At 43.1% G+C, this 25,992-nt stretch overlaps 1 protein-coding gene across 1 annotated transcript in view; it reads right to left on the minus strand.

Annotated features, from left to right (window-relative positions):
- The window catches only part of RAB28 (RAB28, member RAS oncogene family), a 363,574-nt gene that overhangs the window by 50,357 nt on the left and 287,225 nt on the right, over positions 1-25,992 (minus strand). Inside the window, 1 exon segment of the mRNA XM_070948382.1 lies at positions 21,744-21,821. Coding sequence (XP_070804483.1) covers positions 21,744-21,821 — 78 coding nt within the window.

Genomic DNA, 25,992 nt, shown 5'->3' on the forward strand with positions numbered 1-25,992 from the left:
TGAAAAGAGTCAAATTCTTGCATTAGAAGACTAAGGGTAATCTCCTGACGAAAGAAGATGATAAATTAGAAAGAACAAGAGAATTCTATGAAGCTTTATACAAAGATGAAGAGATCAAACCAGTTAAGGTGGAACAATATTTGATGGATGCTAGTCTACCCCACATAACAGAAGAAGAGAGGGAAATGTTGAATAACAAAATTACAATAGAGGAACTCAAAATTGCTCTTACCAAAATTAAAAAGAATAAAACCCCAGGTCCAGATGGACTACCAGGGGAAATTTATATAAAATTCGACAAAGCATTGCAATTAGAATTATTAGAAATCTTTAATGAGGTTGGCACAAGAATTCCGGACACATGGAGGGAAGCGTATCTCACTCTCATACTGAAAGAAGGTGACGATCCGAAACAAATTGCAAATTATAGACCCATCTCTTTACTAAATTCAGATTATAAATTGTTTATGAGTATAATAGCGGAGAGGGTGAAATTTTTTTTAAACCTTTGGATCCACAAAGACCAGAATGGATTTCTTCCAGGGAGACAAATGAGGGACAATTTGAGAACGGTACTAAATGTCATAGAGTACTATGAGCAACATCCCGAAAAGCAGCTGGCGCTAGTGTTTGTGGATGCCCAAAATGCGTTCAATAACCTGAATTGGAGCTTTATGGTTAATCAAATTAACTTAATGGGATTTGGGGCAAACTTCAGGAAAATGATTGAGAATATTTATCACAAACAGAGGGTGAGTATACTAATAAATGGGGACAAGACTCGAACATTCCAGATTCAAAAGGGAGTAAGGCAGGGATGCCCCCTATCCCCTCTACTTTTCATTCTGGCATTAGAAGTGTTACTTAGGAAGATTAGATCTTATAAAGAAATTAAAGGACTAAAGATTAGGAAAGAAATTTTCAAAACGCAAGCCTTTGCAGATGACATGGCTCTAATAATAGAAGACCCATTAGAAACTGGCCCTAAATTACTACAGGAAATACAGAAGTATGGAGAAGTTGCAGGCTTTAAACTTAATAAAACAAAAACCAAAATAATAGTGAAAAACGTAACCGAAGCATATAAGAAAGAGTTGGAAGATTCTTTAGGTCTCCAGGTAGTGAAGAAAACAAAATATTTAGGAATATGGATTACACCGAGGTATTCATCATTAAAAGAAGATAATTATACCCCACTATTACAAAAAATATACCAGGATTTAGATAGATGGAAAAAGTTAAAATTGTCTTTCACAGGCAAAATAGCAGCAATCAAGATGAATATTCTCCCCAAAATTATATTTTTATTTCAAAGCATACCAGTGAGTCTGGATAAAAAATTCTTTTTAGATTTCAATAAAAGTGTTAGGAATTTTCTATGGGAGGGAAAGAAGGCGAGGATTTCATATAACATATTGCAAGGGAAAAGAAATATGGGCGGTTTTGGACTCCCTGATTGGGAAGCTTACCAAAAGGCAGCTAAATTAGTTTGGATTAAGGAGTGGGTCACACTGCAAAATAGGAGAATTCTGACCTTAGAGGGTCATGATTTACAAGAAGGATGGCACGCCCATTTGTGGGACCCAAGAAATAAGAAAAAATCTTATTTCCACAAACATAAAGTTAAGGGAGACCCTTATACAAACGTGGGAGGTAATTAGGCAGCAGTTCTACACCAAAGTTTCAAACTGGCTTTCTATTATGACCTCCATTTTGTAAAGAAGACATTTCAAAATTTGGCACATATAAGGATTTACTAGATGAAAACGGGAACCTCAAATCCCTGGATATACTGAGAGACCAAGGCCTTAACCTAGACTGGTGGAATTATTTACAGATAAATTCAAGGTACCAGAAGGATCGGGATCAATATGGCATAGAAGCAAAGCATGGAAATTTAGACAAAATTTTGTTGGGGGTGGAAAAGAAAATGTTAGCAAAAATATATAACCTTTTACTAGACAAGGATAGGGCAGAAGATATAGCTAGAAACCAGTTAAATATCTGGGAAAAAAAACATTGGATATAGCTTAAATTTTAACGATTGGGAAGAGGCCTGGAATAGAAACTATAAAATGACTAAAGCCGCAACATATAGGGAAAATCATTATAAGATGCTCCATAGGTGGCACCTAGCGCCAGCCAGACTAGCGAAGATGTTTCCTAAAGCTTCAGCAACTTGTTGGAAGTGTGGTAAGGAAGTTGGCACCTTCTATCATATGTGGTGGACCTGTTCAATGACAAAAACGTTTTGGTCTAGAATTCGAATTTGGTTACGGGAATTAATTGATGAGGAATTAGATCTATCCCCTGAAATATTCCTCTTGGGAATAATTAGGAATGGACTTACTAAAGATAAAATCCAACTTATAATTCATATTACAACAGCGGCCAGATTAGTTTACGTGAAATTTTGGAAAGATAAAACCATACCACCAGAGGAAATTTTAATAAATAAAATTCTAGAGTGCGCTGAAATGTCAAAACTAATGAACGAGCTAAATAACGACAAGAAATCCAAACACCATGTAGTATGGGGAAAGTGGTACGAATGGTTAAATAATAGGATAAAATTATGATGTCAGGGTATGCTTATTTTTTGCAATTTAAATGTGAAATATACCCGATGTATATCTTATAAATATGTACAAACACCGCACCTCTGATTTTGGTAGAGATTTGATGTTTTTAATTACAAAACTAATAAAGTATATTTAAAAAAAAAATAAAAAAAGACTACAAAAGCAATATGAAAAATAAAATGAAAAAAAGGACTTTACCAGGTACATTCCATGAAATGACGGAAGAACTATGCTTACACAATACATGGAGAAAAATAAACAAAGAAAAGAAACAATATACATTCTATTGAAATCCACATCAATCGTGGTCTAGGATTGATATGGTATGGATGACACCAGAGCTCAGAAAAGAAACAGAAGAGGTGGAAATAATGACAAATATCTGGGTGGATCATAATCCATTAAGGGTGATATGGAAAGGCCAAAAGAAAAAAAAGAGATGGATGGTGAACAAAGAAATATTAAAAGAGAAAGAATATGTACAAATGATTGAAAAAGAAATGAATGTATTTTTTAGGATAAATACAAAAGAAGAAACATCGCTCCAAAATTTATGGGACACTGCAATTTATGGGACACCGGGAGCGCGGGAGGATCCCTTGGAAGGCAGGGCGGAGGATTTCAGACAATACCTTTATGACAAAATCGCTCAGATCCGGGGGGATTTGGACTCTGACTGGGTAGATCAGGGCATGGTGAGGAGGAATAGTCTTGAGAATGTTATCTGGGAGGAGTTTGATGCTGTGACTCCCGATGATGTGGACAGGATTTTGGGGAGACTTAGTACGGCCACATGTTTACTGGACCCGTGTCCCTCCTGATTGGTACTGGCCTCCCGGGAGGTTACACGAGGCTGGCTCCAGGGTGTTATCAATGCTTCACTGAGTGAGGGTCACTTCCCCGCCACCTTGAAAGAGGCGGTGGTGAGGCCTCTCCTCAAGAAGCCATCCCTGGATCCGGCAATATTGGCCAATTACCGTCCTGTCTCCAACCTTCGCTTCCTGGCGAAGGTTGTTGAGAGTGTGGTCGCGCGACAGTTTCCGCAATTACTGGAGGAAACATCCTATCTAGATCCGTTCCAGTCGGGTTTCAGGCCTGGGCACAGCACGGAAACGGCATTGGTCGCATTGGTTGATGATCTCTGGAGGGCTTGGGACAGGGGTTGCTCCTCTGTTCTGGTCCTGTTAGATCTCTCAGCGGCTTTTGATACCATCGACCATGGTATCATGCTGCACCGGTTGGAAGAGTTGGGGATGGGGGGCACCGTGTTACGGTGGTTCTCCTCCTTTCTCTCCGACCGGTCGCAGTTCGTGTTGGCAGGGGGGCAGAGGTCGACCTCGAGGCCTCTTATATGTGGAGTGCCTCAGGGGTCGGTCCTCTCGCCCCTCCTGTTCAACATTTATGTGAAGCCGCTGGGCGAGATCATCCGTGGCTTTGGGGTCAGATACCACCAGTACGCTGATGACACCCAGCTGTACATCTCCACCCCAGGCCACCCCAACGATGCCCTTGAAGTGATGTCCCAGTGCCTGGAGGCTGTGCGGATCTCGATGGGGAGGAACAGGCTCAAGCTCAACCCTTCCAAGACTGAGTGGCTGTGGCTCCCGGCATCCCGATATAGTCAGTTGACTCCATCACTGACTATTGGGGGCGAGTCGTTGGCCCCCACAGAGAGGGCTCGCAATCTGGGAGTCCTCCTGGATACACAGCTGTCCTTGGAGGAACATCTGACGGCTGTGACCAGGGGGACCTTTTGTCAGGTTCGCCTGATTCGCCAGTTGCGGCCCTTTCGTGATCGGGATTCCCTGTGCACAGTCACTCATGCCTTCGTCACCTCTCGCCTTGACTACTGCAACACTCTCTACATGAGGCTCCCCTTGAAGAGCACCTGGAGGCTCCAGCTGGTCCAGAACGCAGCAGCGCGGGTAGTGACGGGAGCAGCATGGTGCTTCCATGTAACACCGCTCCTGCATGAGCTGCACTGGCTCCCGGTGGTCTTCCGGGTGCGCTTCAAGGTGTTGGTTATCACCTTTAAAGCGCTCCATGGCATAGGGCCTAGCTATCTTCGAGACCGCCTGCTGCCACCGATGACCTCCCATCGACCTGTGCGCTCCCACAGAGAGGGCCTCCTCAGGGTGCCATCAGCCAAACAGTGCAGGCTGGTGACCCCCAGGGGGAGGGCCTTCTCTGTGGGGGCACCTACCCTCTGGAATCAATTGCCTCCAGAGATAAGGAGAATCCAAGACCTCAGTGTCTTCCGCCGTGCCCTTAAAACCTTCCTTTTCCAGCAAGCCGGGCTGGCCTAATTTTTTAAGTGTTTTTAAGTGTTTTGTTTATCGTTTTTAATTAATGGGGCCAAATTTATATATACTTTTAATTGTATTTTAATATTTGTATTTGATGTTTTTACCTGGCTATTCACCGCCCTGAGTCCTCAGGGAGAAGGGCGGTATACAAATTCAAAATAAAATAAAATAAATAAGAGGGCTCACAATTGCATACACAGTAAAAAGAAACAGAAAAAAAAAAACCAAGAACAAGATAATTTGCAAGAAGAACTTAAAAGATTAGAACTAGATTTACAGAAGGAACCCCAACATAATAAAATTAAAGAAAGAAGAGATTTAATAAGACACAAGTTAAATTTGGCCTCACAAGTTGATTTGGCACGGAAAATTAAATTGGCAAAACAAAACCACTTCGAACATGAAAACAAAATGGTTTGCATTTTGCAAGGGCGATGGTTTGCAAGGGTGATGGTTAACATACAAATTGAAAAAAGAAAAAGAGAAAAGAATGATACACCAGTTACAAGATGAGAAGGGAGATATACACTATAGAGGAGAAGAAAAAAAATATAGCAAAAAATTTCTTTCAAAATTTATATTCCCAAGAAAATATACTGGAAGAAGACATTAAACAATACCTAGATAAGATGAATATAACAAAGCTAGAGGAGATACAAAGAGAGACTATGATGGAACTAGTGGAGGCGAGAAAGAAATAGAAAAATAATAAAACACCAGGCCGAGATGGACTTCCGGTAGAATTATATAAAACAATTCAAGAACCACTAGATGAAATATTGTTAGAAATCTTTAATGAAACACTCATAGAGGCCAGAATACCCAATTCTTGGACAGAAGCCCTCATCATCCTTATCTCAAAAGAAGACACAGATTAACAACAAATCAAAAATTATAGACCCATCTCACTATTAAATGCAGATTATAAACTATTCACAAAAATAATTTTGGAAAGATTCAAAAAAGTGATAAATGAGTATATCCGCCCTGACCAGAATGGATTTTTACCAAAAAGGCAAATAAAAACCAACATGAGAACTATAATAGACATATTGGAATATTATGAGGCACAACCGGACAAACAAGTGGCATTAATATTTTTGGATGCCCAAAAAGCCTTCAATAATTTAAATTGGAGATTTATTATTTTGCAATTAGAAAACATGAAATTCGGAGAGAAATTCATAAAAATGGTAGAAAAAATATATTCAATACAAATGGCAAATTGGATTTCACCACTGAATAAAAGGCTTGAAAATAAAAAAAGAAGAGTATAAAGTTCAAGCCTTTGCTGAGTATTTATTTTAGAGCAACCAATACAGACAGGATCCAAACTAATACAACAAATAGAAGAATATGGAAAGGTAGCGGGATTTAAAATTAATAAACTCAAAACAAAGGCATGAACGAAAAACTTCACCAAGAAACAGGAAAATGAACTGGAAGATAAAATGGGCATTCAAACGACCAAAAAATTAAATATTTAGGAATTTGGTTAACAAATAAATGTTCGTCGATTAAAGAGGATAATTATAACAAATTAATATCACAGATAAAGAAAGACTTGGAAATTTAGAGAAAACTACAATTATCCTTAATAGGAAAAATAGCATCGATCAAAATGAACATTCTACCACGAATATTATTTTTGTTTCAAGTAACACCCATAAAATTAAGAAAAAAAATATTTAAGGATCTAAACAAATTAATAGTGAACTATATCTGGCAAGGGAAAAAATCAAGAATCAAAATAAAATCATTACAAGATAGTAGGGAAAGAGGTGGTTTTGGACTCCCAGACTGGGAAACATACTACAAGGCAACAGCACTTATTTTGATCAAAAACTGGATGGAATTAAGGAACAAAAGAATCTTAACATTAGAGGGACATGATCTACAGATAGGGTGGCATGCCTTTTTATGGGACGGAAAAAATAGACAACACAGTTACTTTCAGAGACACTTAATCAGAGTTGCACTATTACAAAAATGGCAAGAGAATCATTACAATAAAATTCCAGAATGGTTATCAACAATAGAAGCGTTAATTTATCCGAATGTATTGGATATTGATAAAATTAAAAGATACAAAGATTTACTAAACAGTCAAGGAGAATTGAAAACAAGACAAGAATTAAAATAACAGGGTACAGACATTGATTGGTGGCCATACATGCAAATACAATCCAGATATAGGACAGATTTAACACAATATGGATTTCAAAAAGAGACATACGAATTAGATAAAATTCTTCAAGGCACAGAGGACAAATTGATAAAAAAAATTATAATTATTTATTAAGATACAAAATGGAGGAGGATGTAGTTAAGAAAACATGATAATTTGGGTGAAAAATTTCGGGTATAACATTGAATTGGATAAATGGGAGAAATTATGGAACAAAAATTACAAACTGACAATGTCTGTAACCTATAAAGAAAATATGTACAAAATGTTCTATAGGTGGCATCTTCCACCGGCAAGGCTGGCTAAAATGTTCCCCAATATCTCCTCAACGTGCTGGAAATGTAAACAACATCAGGGAAAGTACTAACACATGTGGTGGATGTGCCCCAAAGCAAAACAATATTGGAGTAAAATTAGAATACAATTAAAAGAGAGGGGCTTCCGGTTGGCACCGCCGGTGTCGCGGACGGTCTTTTCAGACTGCCGGCATCGTGATTCCGTTGGAGCCGTCCTGACAGCACTAATCAGCTGTCAGACGGCTCGAAAACCTCTCCTTCGGGAGAAGAAGGGGAGGAGAGCCGGTGGGTGAGGGTAGAGCTCCCCGGAAGCCCCTGGAATAACTCCAGGGGCTTGGATGGTGAGAGCCCCCCGGCCAGCCCACTGAAGCTCTGGATCCAGTGTGACTCTGTATTAACAGAGCTAGGTGTCGCGTCCAACTCTGCTGTCAAAAAGAAGATTGATTGAATCCAAAAAGCAGGAGAACAAGCTTTTGCAAGTATAATGCTTAACTCCGGGGATACAATGTTTCTATTTGAATTTTCTGAGCTGGAGGTGAAAATGGCATCTTTGTTGCGAGTCTAAAAGTGAAAGTTAGAAAGGAAAGTGCTTGTTAACAGATTTGTGCTCAGAGACTGGCTTTAAGTTGCTGGATTTGATTTTAAAGAGCTGCTTGGAGAAAAGATCATTTTGCTTGGTGATTTACAAACAAATTGCTGAAAGCTGTTCAAGAGACTTTATGGCTGTGACTTTATGACTTTATGGTGGTGAAAAGAAATTTTTTCTTAAAATAAGATGGCTTCCAAGAAAGGAGTTTTTGAAAGTGCTGGAAGCTCTCCAGTGGTGTCAGAAATGACACAGTTGACTGATTCACAGAGACACAAGGATTCTATTAATGAATTTACAGAATTTGTAAAGGAAGCCATGAATAATCATACTGGAGCTATGATTAACCAAATAGCAATCTTCGAATGGAAATTAAAAGATTTGTTGGAGGACACAAAAGCAAATACAGAGCACAATGACAATGCAGGAGACATTTTGATTAAAGCAGAGAAGGTGGAATCGGCTGGTTCTCAAGAACTTTCAAGCTTACTTCCTGCTCTTTGTGATGATTTGGAGAGGAAAAAAGTAGAAAATGACCAGCCTTGCGAGGTCTTGGAGGAAGAAGGAGATTTGCCAGCGGTTTTCACACAACTAACTGAAAAGAAACAACTGAATTTTTCTTTGCGAACTGATGATAATTTTTGGTTTTACAGAACAAGGAATGAAGTGACTGACTATATAAGCAAGAAGAGGCGATATGGTGGCTCTAAATCAGAGGAAACACATTCAAAAAGGGGACAATTTTTACAGATACATCAACCTCAAATTAAAATTAAAAACCTCCTCAAAACAGAACTAGGAGGGATGAAGAAAGATTGGAAAAAATATAAAAAGAAAGCAAGAATGGAAGATTAACCTTTTTTGGTTTTGCAGTTGATGTTTTAATGGCTAATTAAAAGGATTATGTTTTAAGATTTAAAAGCTGGAGGGAGGAAGACTTTTTGCTATAAGACTTTTAAAATATCTGAAAGCATGAAAGTAAGATTAACTTTTTGGGGGGGTTTTATTTATTTATTTATTTATTTATTGAATTTCTATACCGCCCTACTCCCGAAGGACTCAGGGCCGTGCACAGCCATGAAATAAAACACATAGATATACAAAATTTAAAATCGAATAAAATGAATTAAATAAATTTGGCTGAATTAATACCCATAATTTAAAATACCCATAATTTTAAAATACATTAAAAATTTAAAATTTACACTTAAAAGGGAGAAGATTTAGGCGAGGCCAGCTTGATGAAATAAAAGCGTCTTCAACTCGCGGCGGAAGGTGCGCAGATCCGGAATCCTCCGTATCTCTGGGGGGAGCTCATTCCAGATCATCGGTGCCCCCACAGAGAAGGCTCTCCCCCTAGGGGCCGACAGCCGACATTGTTTGGCTGATGGCACCTGGAGGAGCCCCTCTCTGTGGGAGCGTACTGGTCGGTGGGAGGCTGTTGATGGTAGTAGGCGGTCCCGTAAGTAACCAGGTCCTAAGCCATGGAGCGCTTTAAAGGTGGTAACCAGAACCTTGAAGCGCACCCGGAAGACCACCGGGAGCCAGTGCAGCTCGCGCAGGAGAGGTGTTACATGGGAGCTCCATGTTGCTCCCATAACCACCCGCGCGGCCGCACTCTGCGCCAGTTGGAGCCTCCGGGTGCACCTCAAGGAGAGCCCCATGTAGAGAGCATTACAATAGTCCAGACGAGAGGTGACGAGGGCATGAGTGACTGTGCGTAACGAGTCCCGATCTAGAAAGGGACGCAACTGGCGAATCAGGCGAACCTGATGAAAAATCCTCCCGGTCACGGCCGTCAAGTGCTCCTCTAAAGACAGCCGTGAGTCCACGAGGACGCCCAAGTTACGAGCCCTTTCCGTGAAGGCCAATGATTCGCCCCCAATAGCCAGCGATGGCGCCAGCTGACTATATCGGGACGTCGGAAACCACAGCCACTCGGTCATGGATGGGTTGAGCCTGAGCCCGTTTCTCCCCATCCAGATCCGTACGGCCTCCAGGCACTGGGACATCACTTCAAGGGCATCGTTGGGGTGGTCCGGGGTGGAGATGTACAGCTGGGTGTCGTCAGCGTACAGATAGTACTTCACCCCGAAACCACGGATGATCTCGCCCAGCGGCTTTACATAAATGTTGAACAGAAGGGGCGAGAGAACCGATCCCTGCGGCACCCCACATATAAGGGGCCTCGGGGTCGATCTCTGCCCCCCTGTCAACACAGACTGCGACCGGTCAGAGAGAAAGGAGGAGAACCACCATAAAACGGTGCCTCCCACCCCCAACCCTTCCAGCCGGTGCAGCATGATACCATGGTCGATGGTATCAAAAGCCGCTGAGAGGTCTAACAGGACCAGGACAGAGGAGCAACCCCTGTCCCGAGCCCTCCAGAGATCATCAACCAACGCGACCAATGCCGTTTCCGTGCTGTACCCAGGCCTGAAGCCCGACTGGAACGGATCTAGATACGACGCTTCATCCAGGTACTGGGGGAGCTGTCGCGCAACCACACTCTCAACAACCTTCGCAACGAAGCAAAGGTTGGAGACTGGACGATAATTAGCCAATACTGCCGGGTCCAGGGAAGGCTTCTTGAGGAGAGGCCTTACCACCGCCTCTTTCAGGGTGGCGGGAAAGACACCCTCACCCAACGAAGCATTTATAATCCCCTGGAGCCAGCCTCGCGTCACCTCCCGGGAAGCCAGCACTAACCAGGAGGGACACGGGTCCAACAAACATGTGGTCGCGTTCAATCTACCCAGAATCCTGTCCACGTCATCTGGGGTCACAGGATCAAACTCATCCCAGATAACAGTCTCAAGACCTGTCTCCGTTACCCTCGCTGGATCTATCCCGTCAGAGTCCAGACCTGCCCGAATCTGAGTGATTTTGTCATACAGATACTGAACAAAATCCTCGGCTCTTCCCTCCAAGGGGTCCTCCCGTGCTTCCTGGTGGAGCAGGGAGTGGGTCACCCTAAACAGGGTGGCCGGGCGATTATCTGATGACGCAATAAGAGCAGCAAAATGAGTACATTTTGCTGCTTTTATCGCCACTAGGTAACTCCTAATATGAGATCTTACCAGTGTTCGGTCAGATTCAGAAAGACTAGCCCTCCAACAGCTCTCTAGGCGTCTTTTCCGGTGCTTCATCTCCCTCAGCTCCTCGGTGAACCAAGGAGCCAGGCGAGATCGGCGCCGGGTCAGAGGCCGCAAAGGCACGACTCGATCCAGGGCTCCAGCAGCCGCCCTATCCCAGGCGGCCACTAGGTCCCCAGATGAGGCGTGAGCCAGAACCTCCGGGATTGGCCCAAGCTCCATCTGGAACCTATCAGGTTCCATCAGGCGCCTGGGGCGGTACCATCTTACCGGTTCCGCCTCCCTGCAGCGGGGTGCCGCGGTTCGAAGGTCAAGGCGAAGGAGCGAGTGATCTGACCATGACAAGGGCTCGATGACTATATCCCCTGTCTCGAGATCACTCAACTACTGTCCAGAGACAAAAACCAAGTCCAGTGTGTTTCCCCCAGTGTGCGTAGGGCCATGAATTAGTTGGGTCAGGTCCATGGCCGTCATGGAAGCCATGAACTCCCGAGCCACCTCAGACGCCTCACCCACGGATGGCAGGTTGAAATCCCCCATGACCATAAGTCTGGGGGTATCAACCGCCACCGCGGCAATAACGTTGAGTAGCTTGGGCAGGGCTGCCGCCACGTGGCAGGGAGCCAGGTACGTGATCAGCAAACCCATCTGAACCCCGTGGCCCCACTTCACAAGGAGGGACTCACAACCAGCTGTCTGAGGTACAGTGGTCTCCCTCGGCCTAAGGCCTTCTCTAATAATAACCGCTACTCCCCCGCCCCTCCCCTGTGACCTTGGCTGATGGAATGCATGGAAACCTGGTGGGCACATTTCTACCAGAGGGACCCCTCCCTCTGGGCCCAACCAGGTCTCCGTAATACCCGCAAGGTCCGCTCCCCCCTCGTAAACAAGATCACAGATGAGGGGGGCTTTATTTACTACAGACCTGGAGTTGCACAACATCAGGCGAAGGCCCGGGCCCTGAAGGTCTGTACTACCTGGAGAACGGGTGGAGCCTTGGGGGCCGGAGCACTCTACCGCTTGAAGACAGCGGGTGCGTGCTCCCTTAACATGATATGGCCCCCTGCTCCCGCCATATCTACCTCTCCCACACACAGTACCGATGGTAAAAACACAGTCTGGACCAGCTCGACCCCCTCTGGATCCCCCACCACCCCCGCCGAACGTCCTGGCCAAGCCCGACTCTCCCTCTAGTGGGTTATCCCCCAAACACACAACCCTAATTCCAATCTCACCCCCCTCCCCCCTCCCAGAACCCCTTAAAAGTTTAAACAAGGACAATTTTAAAAAACCCCGCAGCCCCCTCTTTGCGGCATGCCACCTCTTGGGACTCCAGAGCCCGTCATCGAGGTAGGCCCTCAATAGAATGGAGGGCCAAGCCTGCGAGAGGGGGGAGTCTCGCAGACCAAGAAGCTCCGCTGCTGAGTACATTAATCATAATGGGTGACACGACCATATCCTGAGGGTGTATATAAAGGACCGAGGAGAAGACAAAGGAATGGGGGATCTCAGAGCCGTATTTGCAGGACCAAGTCCCCTGTCCCCTCACAATAGAAGACATAGTCCAAAGCCAGGACGACCACAGTTCCAAGGGGGAAATAGATCCAACCACCCTCTCACGGTGGTTAGGTCAGCTGGACAGCCCCCTCTTGTGGTGGGGTGGTAGCAATGAACCGATGCATATAGACAGCGTCCGGGGGTCAGGTCCAAAAATCGTCCTCTCACGGCGTTTTGTCCGGTGGTAAAGACCGATGGTAAAGTCCCCTCGCTGGTAAAGTCCCCTCGCTGGTAAAGTGCATATATGTAGAAAGATGGTAAAGTGCATATATGTAGAAAGCATCCCGGTTCAGTCCCCAGGGGCTCTGACACCTGGCCACCCTCTCACAGTGGTCAGGCAATGTCTAGCCCCCTCAGCCGACGGGATGCAGCCATGTACCGGTCTCCCATTCAGGTGGAAATAGCCCTCTCCAGAGTCAGGGGGGTTCAGAATAGTAATAGAGCATAGCGCCAATGAGTCCCACAGGCTGACAGTTGGTCCAGGTGGGCCCAGTTCTAAAGAGGAACGCTGGAGGAGAGAGAAATGGGGCAGAAATGGGGCAGTTTTCTCGAGCCCCCAGCCCCCCGCACAACCACAAATTGAGGCCTCCCAAGGCCCAGAAGATCACTCCGGGTCTTTCCGCCCCAACCGTGGTTGCAGGTCTCCCAGTCCTGTTGGTTTGTTGCCCCCCCGCTCCTTTTCCAAAGGGGGGGGTCCCCAGCGCTGTCTGACTGTCAGCTTGCCTCCACAGCAACCGCCATCGCCGCTGCCCCCCGCGCCATTGTCGCCAGCCCCCGAAAGAGCCTGGCGACGTCCCAGAGATCTTCAGGGGGTGCCCAACACATCTTGCAACCCTTCGGGCAACCCCCCCGGGCTTAGAAAACTTGCCGCGCGGCGGGCGCCCCCGGCACAACGCCGCTCCAGTTAGTTGATGGCCTCCGGCTGTTAGGAAACGCCGCCGACGTTGCCGACGCCCAGCTGATCAGCCTGACGCTCCACACATCGCCCCTTCCTCTCTGCTCAGTCACGGAGGGAAAGAAAACCCTCTCCGTGCTGGCCAGGAGCTCCCCTGACTGGTCCTGGGGTCGAAGCTCTTCAAAACGACCCCCAAAGGACCCAAAGGGTAGGTCGGCGCCCCATCCTCAGATCATGATCCCAGCGGGCGCCGCCATCTTGGACATGCGCAAAAGATATTGTTTTGCAGTTGATGTATTAATGGCTAATTAAAATGATTATGTTTTCAAATTTAAATGATAGAGGGAGGAAGAAAGATTGAGGGGAAAATGCAGAAACTCAATTATTGACTAATTAAGGTTTATTTTTTGTTATAAGATTTTCTAAAATATCTGAATTTTGAGAAAAGTGGAGGGAGAGTAAAATGTTTATGTAAATGAATTAAGAATACTTTACATATATACTAAGAGAGTTTTTAGGGTTTGAATGATCAATGTTTGTTAATGTTTTTAAAACCCTTAGAGTTAATGAAAGGGGAGGTTGATGACTTTGTAGAAGGGGAGTTAAGGGGTCCAGGGAGTTTTAAATCTTGCAGTAAGTTAGCATATGTTAGCGAATGTTTGTTGAAGTCTATGCCCTGTTTTTGTTCTGGGAAGTCGGGGGAGGGGGGGTGGGGAGGGGGGGTTGAAGGTTGATGATAGATTGAATGATTGCTTATATTGTATATTTGTTTGATTATAAAATAAAATAAAAACTTTTTATAAAAAAAAGAGAGAGAGAGATAACCAAACAGCATATAGAGATGAAGCCCGAAATATTTTTATTAGGAATATTCCCAGGGACTTACGAAAAAAAAATACAGTATTTAATTATACAAATTATAACAGCAGCAAGAATAATATATGCACAACATTGGAAAAATAACAATATACCAACGGAAGATTATCTGATTAGAAAAGTTTTGGAGTGTGCAGAAATGGACAAACTTACAAAGGAAATACAAGAAAAAGAGGAAACAGAATATTATATAGTGTGGGAGAAATGGTATTAATTTCTCCCACACGATATAGGAGAGGGTTAAAAGGTAAGGAAAGAGTAAATGAGGAAGATATAGGAGTGGAAATGCAGTAACAAACAAGAGGAAACAGGAAGATCACTGGGTGGCTGATTGCCTCAAGCCACAGCTGGCATCCGCACCGCGAGCCCCGAACCAACCAAAGCCAAGAAAATCACCCGCAAAACCATGAGAAAATGTGGGCAGTTCAACGGGTCATGGAAGTCTCTTCCCAATCCAGCAAAGGGGAGGAAACACCAAGCTACGTCAAGCCTGGCTTGGTTTTCTCTGTGAGTGACAGCAAAGAGGAAGATGACCGGATTACCATCATTGCCACCAGATAGTGGCATTATCATCCCTATGGCACACTGGGTGGAGATTTTGGGTGCACTTGGTGCCTAATTAGTCTCCAGATGGTGGAGAAACTAAAACTGAGACTGAGGAAGTTAAGGCAGCCCATGGGAGTCTTACAGTTAGATGATTCCCTTATGGAAGTGGTGCTGGCAATCTGCCTAATGGAACCAGTGAGCCTCAGGGTCAGGACCCATGTAGAGACTATTCATTTTACTGTGGCTCCTGGAATGACTGAGACCATGGTCCTAGCGCTTGCCTGGTTGAAGAAATTGAATCCATCAGTAAATTGGGACAGCAACAAGTGTCGAATGAGAAGAAAAGCAGCTAGCCGAAGTCAGTCAAGAGCCTGCAGTTAGGAAAATGAAAACCAAGTCAGAGAATACATTAAAGGGAAGCAAGGAGCTAGAGCCGCTCGTTCCAAAAGAATACTGTGACCTAGCAGAGGCATTCAGTGAGAGGGGATCAGATGTGCTCCCGCTCCATCGCCCCACAGACTGTGCTATTAAAAGCTTGTCAGAGGTCAAATTGCCCAAGCCAAAGATGTTCTCCATGATGCTGAGGAAGATGGAAGAACTTTGGGGATTTATAGACAAGAGCTTAGCCAGAGGATTTCTCCAGCAAGTGAAGTCGAGGATGGCTGCCCCTGTGCTTTTCAAGAAGAAAGATAGGTCTTTTAGGCTATCCGTGGATTACGTGGGTTAAAATGCACCTGCATGGAAAATATGTATCCCTTCCCCCTCATAAGGGACATGCTGGGTTACCTATCCAATGGAATAATTTCCACTAAGGTAGATTTGAGGGAATCATACTACCAAGTGAAGATTAAGGAGGGGGATAAGTGGAAAACTGCATTCAACTGCCCTTTGGGTTGCTACCAATTTCAGGTGATGCCATTTGGGCTGGAAGGGGAGCCAGCGGAATTTGTGTAGTTGATAAACCAAGTCCTGTATGAACACCTATATAAAGGGGTGCTGGTGTACCTAGGTGACATTCTTATTTATACCAAGAACATGGAAGAGCACTTAAAGCTAGTGTGGGCAGTATTTGAGAAGTTATGAACAGCCCAGTTGTACATGAAGCTGTCTATGTGGGGCTTTCAAAAGACAATCCTAGACACATAGGATTGACACAGTGACTAAATTAATAGACCTGCGAAATACTGTGGACATAATATACTTAGACTTCAGCAAGGCATTCAACAAAATAGACCACAACCTACTTCTTGGTAAGGTAGAAAAAAGTGGGATAGATTGCATCACCATCAGATGGATTCATAACTGGCTGACAAACTGTATCCAATGAGTAGTCCTTGATGGTCTACGTCTACATGGAGGGAAGTAAGCAGTGGAGTACCACAAGGTTCTGTCTTAGGCCCAGTATTCTTCAATATCTTCATAAACGACTTAGATGAGGGAATAGAAGGGGAACTTACCAAATATGCAGGTGATACTAAGCTGGCAGGAATAGCTAACACCCTAGAAGATAGGCTCAAGATCCAGATGGATCTTGACAGACTTGAACACTGAGCCCTATCTAACAAAATGAAATTCAGTGTAGAGAAATGTAAAGTCTTACATTTCGGCAAAAAAACCCAAAAGTACACATATAGTTTGGGTGAAACCAGGCTTAATAGCAGTAACTGTGAGAGGAATCTTGGAGTCTTAATGGACAACCAGCTAAATATGAGCCAGCAGTGTGCAGGGGCAGCCAAAAAAGCCAATGCAATCCTAAAATGCATTAACAGAGGGATACAATAAAGATCAAGTGAGGTACTAATACTCCTCTATAAAGCCTTAGTAAGACCACACCTAGAATACTGCATACAGTTTTGGTCACCACACTATAAAAAAGATGTTGAGACTCTAGAAAAAGTGTAGAGAAGAGCAACCAAGATAATTAGGGGACTGGAGATTAAAACATATGAAGAATGGTTACAGGAACTGGGCATGGCTAGTCTGGTGAAGAGAAGGACCAGGGGAGACATGATAGCAGTGTTCCAATATTTGAGGGGCTGCCACAGAGAGGAAAGAGTCAAACTATTTTCCAAGGCACCTAAAGGCCAGACAAGGAATAATGGATGGAAACTGACCAAGGAGAGATTCAACCTGGAAATAAGGAGAAATTTTCTGTCAGTGAGAACAATCAACCAGTGGAACAGCTTGCCTTCAGAATTTGTGGGAGCTTCATCACTGGAGGCTTTCAGGAAGAGATTGGACTGCCATTGTCGGAAATGGTGTAGGGCCGTGTTGGCGAACCTATGGCATGCATGCTGGAAGTGGCACTCAGAGCCATTTCTCCAGGCACGCGGAGCCATCGCCCGTTGTTCTTCTGGGTTCCGCTACGGCGATCATCTGGTTTTCATGTGCATGGGCGTGCCGGAAATTGGAAGAGCAGCCACCCATTGCACATCCAGAGTGCGCATGCGCACCGGCCAGCTGGTCTGATTTCTGGCGCGCATGCCCACACAAAGACCAGCAATTGACGCGCGTGCCAAAAGAGGGAATCCCGATGGTCACTTCCTAAGGGAGCAGAGCAAGGTAAGCCAGGGATTCCCTTCCTCCCTCCCCATGCGAGCTACTTGTGCAGTCCCAGGCAATCCGGATCACCAGCCTTTTGCCCATGCTGCTCCCCCAGTCAGAAGGGGGTGCGGGGAAACACGCAAGAAGGCCGTGGTTGCTGCCAGCCGGGCCCGCCTGCCTTCTCCGGTTGGCGGGCGGCTGAGGCTTGCAATGAATGGCGCAAACAGGACTGCAGCTCTGCCCCCGGGCTGTAAATGCGCCTTGCAGGAGTGGAGACTCATGAGAGTCGAACCCTCTTGCCTGCCTTAAGACGGGCCTTTCCAAGGCAGGGCTGGGCTCTCCAACCTTGGCAACTCTGGGAGTTCTCAAAGTCCACAAATCTTAAGGTTGCCAAGGTTGGAGAGCCCTGTTCCAAAGGGTGCCTGCAACCTGCGACTGAAGGAGCTGGAGTTGTGGCTGTGCCGGCCGTCCCGTCCCCCCCACCCCATTCGGCTCCCTTCCCCCCGGCTGCCCCCTCCTGCCATCGGGCTTGGTGCCTGCAATCGCCACAAGTGGGAATCATCCGCGCTGCCAGCGAATCCCGGGTTTCCTCCGTGCTGCATTCTGAGGGACCCAGCAAGGGAGCGCCAGGACCCCGGCCGCGCTCTCCCCCGAGGCAGCCGCGGCTGGACCGCTGCCTGGCCCGGCGAGCAGAGAGTGAAGGGATGGCGTCTCCAGCCAGCCCGGCACCTGCTCTCTGCTTGGAGGACCTGCTGCTGGCTTTAGGAATGGTGCTGAGCCAAGATGCCCCGGGAGGAACAGCCGCGAATTGGCGCTGCGCTCTTGGCCTCCGACTGAGAAAGTCAGCCGTCTCTGTGGGGAAACCCACAGCAACACGCAGGGAGAGGCAACCCGGTGCAAGGCGGCGGCCCCGAGGCTGGACTCAAAGCTTGCCAGCCTTTTGGGGAAAGTGGAGCTCCGGTTCCCCGCTGCGGCTGCTGGTTGGGAGGCTCGGGCCCTGAGCAATGGCAGTTCCTGGCCTCACTGGCGTGGGGCAGAGGGAGTGCGGGGGAGTTTGCAAGGGCCCCTCGGAGGGACCTTTGGGGAGTTTCAGCAGCCGGAGATTGAATGAAAAAATCTGGAGAAGCTAATAAACTAAACAATTGATCTGATACAGAATTTTCAGGCGGTGGCAGCACGGGCTGGGACCAGCCGCCACCTGAAATGCAATGCACTTATCCTGCGGCTTGTATAAACTGCTCCCGCCCCTTTCAAAATAGCCACCTGGCGCTTCCCTTGGGCACTCAGGGCCTGCAAGAAGAAGGGGGGGAGAGGCAGGTGCGCCGGCAGAGACGGGCTTGACTCCTTATTCTGCTGTGACCCTGAATCCTTGCTTGGGCTCCTCCCTGCTGGGTGCTGGGCTTCCTGGGAAGCCGCCTCGGAAAGAGGAAAGAGAAAATGAGTCTGCGGAGAAGGAGAAGGACTGGCGGCTCTGGAATGTGCATTTCCAGGGAAGAAAGGATTTTCAGGTGGCAGCGCAGGCTGGGACCAGCTGCTGCCTGAAATGCAATACATTTATCCCGCGGTTTGCATAGAGCGCTCCTGCCCCTTTCAAAATAGCCACCAGGTGCTTCCCTTGGGTGCTCAGGGCCAGCAAGAACAAGGGGGGGGGAGAGGCAGGTGTGCCGGCGGAGACGGGCTTGGCTCCTCGTTCTGCTGCGACCCCGAATCCTTGCTTGGGCTCCTCCCCGCTGCCGCCCAAAAATGCTTTCCTCCCTGGAAATGCACATTCCAGAGCCGCGCGCCCTTCTCCTCCTTCTCCGCAGACTCATTTTCTCTTTCCTCTTTCTGAAGCAGCAAAGGCTGCCTCAGAAAGAACGAGGAAGCCAAAGCCCATCTCTGCAGGCATGCCTGCCTCTCCCCCACCCTTCCTGAGCGCCTGAGGGAAGCGTTTTTTACTATTTGTTCATTTTGGTCCATAACATTCATCTCTTCCAAATCCTTCAATACAGCAAAGTGATTTGATAGATTAATTTCAAAATCGCTGTTCTCCTCTAACAGCTTATCACTGTTTTCCATTTTCGTGATTTTTTAATCCTTTTCATATGTTCTTTTCGACAGTCTGTCTTCACTTTAGCTCATACCATTCTATGGTCACTTCCAACGTTAAAACCATTGATGACAGTACAGTTACAGAATATGGTTTTATCACTTGACATGATGTCAATTTCGCTTGTGTACCCAGATGGATTCTTCCATGTCCATTTTCTACTAGCATTTTTCTTGTAAAATGAGTTCATGATATAAAATCTATTAGCTTGTCACCTCTATTATCTTGTTCACCACTTCCATACGGGCCAGTCACTTTTTCTTCAGTTTTTGTTCTTATTCTTGCATTCAAGTTATCCATTAGTATTCTGTATTAGCATTTTTCTTTTTGTTCTGTCCCCAACCCCACGCACGCACACCAACAGACATTCAGGAGTTAAAGACCAAACCAGCCAGCAAAATCCTTTTCCTTATGATAACGGAACTTGGCAACAACCTAGTGGCTGCCTGCCAAAAGTTTATTATTTACAAAGAGGAGAGATAACTTCTCCCCACTTCTAATACATCAAAGGAAAGCAGTTCAATAATTACGGAATTAAATCAAGTCCAGAGATACTTCCAGCAAAGTCTTAAAGCAAAAGTCCGGCAATGCAGAATGGCGTGGAAGCTTTCAGCTTTGTTCATCACAAGGTTTGACTGGCCACCACGCTCCCTTTTATATCCTGTGGGGTGTGGTCCAGTGACTCAGCCTAATCTTGGGCACGCCCTTTCTTCTGTTGCGCACGCTTATCTCTGCTTATTACCCTCATCACTGTCCATCTGTGGCTGCGTGGACGTGCTTGGCCCCGGCCCTATCTCTTGCTCTTCGGTGGACACCGAAGGCATTGCCAGAGAGGAGGGTCCTGGAGAGGGAGGCCTTGCCAACTCCTCTCCTTCACTTTCAGAGTCCTCTCCTGCCAATGACACAGGCTCAGGTAACGGAGCCACAACACTTTTCTTGAAGGTAGACCACATCGTCATAAAACTCTCCAACCTCTTAGAGCTTATTGTTGATACATAAGCTTGAATGATTTGAAGCTTGTATTGTCAATTAAATGATGCAATGGGCTTCTCTGTTTGATATACTTTCAAATTTTACTAGTCTTTCAGCTTTTAGTTGATGAGAAAACCAACTCTGCCACATTGTCCATCTTGGGCATTTACATGGAGTAAATGCCCAGTCCTATCAAGTTCAACTAAATTTTTGCCTTTCTGTCGTGTTTTACATATTCCAATGATATCCCAATGCATATTATTGACTTGAATCAGCAGTTCTTCTAATGAAGCGTCAGTTTTTATTGTTTGAATGTTGACCATTCCTATGTTCAAAGTCCAAAGGCAGACTAATTTAACCTGGTGATTCTTAGCACCGTCTACTTTCGGGCAGATCTTCCCGTTGTCATGGGTAGTTGCACTAGAACCTCCGGGGAATGAGGGCCGTTTTTGATATTGCATTGGAAAGAATAGACCATAATCTGCCACGCTAGTCCAATGCAGATTGGCAGATGTGATTGGTGTTAGTCCAGGGTATCCATCATAAACAAGCAAATAAATAAACACAGTGCATTCAGAAAGTATTCAGACCGCCTTCACTTTTGTCAATTTTGTTATGCTGCAGCTCGATTCTAGTTGTTGAAACTCATTTTTTCCCATTAATCTACAATCAATATCCCATAAATGACAAAATGAAAACAGAAGTTTAGAAATGTCTGTAAATTTATTTTTAAAAAGTGAAATATCACATTGGCATAAATATTCAGATGCTTCACTCAGTAGTTTGTTGAAGCACCTTTGGCAGCAATTATGCCTTGAGTCTTTTGGGGTATGATGTGATAAGTTTTACACATCTGGATTGGACAATTTTCTGATATCTATATCTCTATATAATCTCTATATCTATCTATCTATCTATCAATCTATCTATCTATCTATCTAATCGATAGATAGATAGATAGATAGATAGATAGATAGATAGATAGACAGATAGATATAGATAGATATAGAGATTAGATAGATAGATAGATAGATAGATAGATAGATAGATAGATAGACAGACAGACAGACAGACAGACATAGATATGTGTGTGTGTGTGTGTGTGATTCTATATGTCTGAGGAAAAATAATAATATGTAACAGTCTTCCCACTATGCAACAACAAAAATGTTGAACTTTTACGCGTGTGTGTAAATAATTAGGAGTATTACCTGTAACTGTTCTATTTCTGCTCTGTTTAATTTGACATCAACGAGGTTAGCTGCAATTCCTTGAAAACACAGGAACACCTATTTAAAAAGATGAAAGACTTAAATGATTAGAAATATACATCCTAAAGATATTTCTAACATAGCAAAAAATCACTTTTGAATGACAGTGAGACATGATGGGGAAATTATCTGTATAATATTTTATTTATTATCATTTATTATTTATTATTTTTATTTTATTTTTATTATTTTTTTTATTGAAAAGTTTTATAAGAAATACAAACATTTTCTCCCTCCTACCCTTCCCACCCTCCCTAGACTTCCCAGAACAAGCACAGGGTATAGACATTCACAAACGTAAAACTAAAATATGCTAACAAATTATTGCATTCGTATTTTCCCTAGATCTTTAACTCCTTATAACTCAAAAAACTATAAACATAAACTACTTAAAAATATTTCATTCATAAGCTATATGAATCTTCTTATTCGGATACTTCTTTTGTATATAGTCAATCCATCTTCTCCATTCCGATATGTATCTTTCATTTGAATGGTCTTTAAGATATGATGAAATTTTTGCCATCTCAGCCAAATGCACAACTTTTACTGTCCATTCCTCAATGGTGGGTGGATCTTTCTTCTTCCAGTACTGTGCCACCAGTAACCTGGCAGCTGTTATTAAATTCAAAACCAATTTCGTCTCTATCACAGTACAATCCGTAACTATTCCCAGCAAAAAGAACTGTGGTGTAAATTTAATTTTTTTCCTTAAAATATTTTGAATAATCCACCATATTTTTATCCAAAAAGCCTTAATTTTTTTACATGTCCACCATATATGAAAATATGTAGCATCTTCACACTCACATCGCCAGCACTTAGGTTATAAATTTGGATACATACAGGCTAGTTTTGGGGGGTCTAAATGCCATCTATAAAACATTTTATAAAAGTTCTCTCTTAAATTTTGAGCTTGTGTAAATCTTACATTTCTAACCCATATCTTTTCCCATGTTTCCATCATTATTGGTTCACCTATATTCTGTGCCCATTTTATCATACAATCCTTAACCAGCTCTGTTTCTGAATCTATTTCCACTAACACATTATACAACCTTTTTATATGCATTTGACCTTTATCTCTTATTTGCTTTATCAAATTCTCATCCTGTTGCAAAATACCAGTTTTTTATCTTCTCTCCATCTGGCCTGCAGCTGTCCATACTGAAACCAAGTCCTAATAATTCCTTATTCTCTTAATTGCTCCATAGATTTTAATTGTAATCTGACTCCTTCCTTATAAAGGAGTTCCTTATATGTAATCTTATCTTGCTTTTGCTCCAAATTTATGTTCTCTATCGCATGTCTGGGTACTGTCCATATTGGTAACTTATCATTTAATTTATATTTATACTTTTTCCAGACACGTAATAGAGCATTTCTTAATATATGACTTTTAAAAGTCTTATCTACTTTCTTATCCAGCCGTAGACCAGACCATATCCTTCAATATTCAATATCTTTTCCTCCGTTAAATTTATCCAGTCTGTAATTGCTGAGAGGGCCGCGGCTTCATAATACAATCTTAAATTAGGCATTTTAAGACCACCTCTTTCTCAAGTGTCTTGCATTATCTTATGATTAACTCGCGGTTTCTTCCCTGCCCACACAAACTTGTTTATGCCCTTCTGCCATTCCTTCAAATTTTCATCTTTCTTAAGTATAGGTATCATTTGAAAAAGAAATAAAAATTTTGGTAAAATATTCATTTTTACAGTGGCTATCCTTCCCAGCAAAGACAGTTGTAATTTTTTCCAATTTTCCATCTCTTTCTGTATTTTTTGCCATAATGGTTCATAGTTATACTGATACAATTTCATATTTGCAGTCAAAATATAAACCCCTAAATATTTAACCTTCTTAACTATTTCAAATCCTGTTAACCTTTCTATCTCTTCTTTCTGGCTTCTAACCATATTTTTAGCTATTATCTTTGTTTTAGCTGTATTTATTTTAAAACCAGATACATATCCATATGAGCAGATTATATCCATCAAGGCTGTAATCGATTGTACCGGTTGGGCTAAGGTAACAATCAGGTCATCCGCAAATGCTCGTAGCTTGTACTCATGCTGTCTAATTTTAATTCCCTTTATTGTATCTGTCCCACGTATTTTATTTAATAAAATTTCCAGCGTCAAAATAAACAATAACGGAGACAAAGGACAGCCTTGCCTTGTTCCTTTTTCGATATTAAAAATATCTGTTAAACCAACATTAATTATTATTTGCGCTGTTTGTTTTTGATATATTACCTTAATAGATTGTACAAAATGTTCTCCAAGTTGCATCCTTTCTATTAATTTTAATAAAAATTGCCAATTCAATCTATCAAAGGCTTTTTCAGCATCCAAAAAAACTAGCACTGCGGGGACCTGGTTGTTCCTTCCCAAATACTCTAATAAGTTAACAATTTGTCTTAAATTGCTTTTCATTTGTCTACCATTTATAAAACCAGTTTGATCATGATGAATCATTTGCTGCATAACTGTCATTAATCTATTTGCTAAAATTTTAGCAAAAATCTTATAGTCTGTATTTAAAAGTGAAATCGGCCTATAGTTTTTAGGATCTGTATTGTCTTGCCCATCTTTTGGGATCAGCGAAATAAATGCTGTCTTCCAAGTTGGAGGTACCCCTCCTCCCTGTTGTATATTATTAAATAATTCCTTCAATGGTTCCACCATTTCTTTCTGTAAGCTTTTATAATAAATGGCTGTCAAACCATCCGTTCCAGGAGCTTTACCCACTTTCAACTGCTTAATTGCAAACAAAATTTCCTCGGAGGTTATCAATTGATTTAAGCTATCCCTCTGCTCTTTTGAAATTGTATAAATGTTCTCTTTCTGCAGATATCTATCTATATCTATATCTTTAATTTTATCACCAGTATACAGCCTTGAATAAAACTCTAAAAAATATTTTTTAATCAATTCTTGCTCATAAACCTCTTTACCCTTATATTTTATTTTCTCTATTGTCCTTGATTTCTGCTTTTTCCTTAACAAATATGCTAACCACCTGCCTGGTTTATTAGCATTACAAAAAGTATTATGTTTTGTATATTGTAAATTAGTTGCCACTTGATCTGCTATTAACATATTAAATTGACCCTTCAATAAATTAATTGCATCTTTAATTTTCTTATCTGTTGGGTTGGCTATTAAAGCCCGTTCCTGTTTACTAATCTCATCTTCTAATTCTTTTCTTTTTTTCCCCTGTTTCTTTCTATATTTATTGTTTAAATATATCAAAATTCCTCGCATATATGCTTTACTTGCATCCCATACCATTTCCATAGATGTACCCTTTTGCATGTTCATAGCAAAAAATTCTTTCATAAATTTTTTACACTCTTTTACATTTTCTTCATACCTAAACAAGTTACCATTTAACCTCCAGGACCTCCTAGGCCCTTTTCCATACTCCAATTCCAGCCAAACTGGACTATGGTCTGTCAAAGTTTTTGAGCAAATCTTCGTATTCTTCACCCTAGATAAGAGATCATTGGTAATTAATATAAAATCGATCCTTGAAAAAGATTGGTGTCTATCCGAAAAAAAGGTAAAACCTTTTTCTTCTGGGTTTCTTTCACGCCAAATATCCCTCAACTCCCAGTCGTCCATCATCTCCCAAAATGGTTTGGGCAATTTTGCTCTTGTTAAAACATTTTGTTTGGGTCCCTTCTTGTCTTTCTTTACGTCCAAAACACCATTCCAGTCCCCCAATAGGATGCAAGTTTTATATCCCCATTGTGTCAACTTTGAATGTAGTAAATTATAAAATTTTTCTTGTTGTTGGTTCGGGGCATAAACTCCAATTACAAGTATTTTTTCTCCTTTTATTAAAAGTTCAATCACTAAAAATCTTCCTTGATCATCCGCTTCAACTAATTTAGCAATTAAGTCTCTTTTCAAATATATAACTATACCGTTTTTCTTCTCTGGTGCTGCTGCTACATAATGTATACCTAATCTTGAATTTATCAGATATTTTTGATCTTGTATCCTGATATGAGTCTCTTGTAAACAAATTACTTCATTCTTAAATTGTTTAAGATAGTGAAATATTTTCCTTCTCTTCTGTGGAGAATTCAAACCATTGACATTCCAGGTCAAAAATCTAGTTCCCATCTCTGGGCCTCTGAAGCATCTGGAGCAATTTCTGATGGTCTTGCCTCAGTTGA

Source organism: Pituophis catenifer, unplaced genomic scaffold (genome assembly GCF_029215685.1).
Source record: "Pituophis catenifer annectens isolate HBS135680 unplaced genomic scaffold, rPitCat1.0.hap2 SCAF_8, whole genome shotgun sequence".
Classification (NCBI taxonomy): Eukaryota; Metazoa; Chordata; class Lepidosauria; order Squamata; family Colubridae; genus Pituophis; species Pituophis catenifer.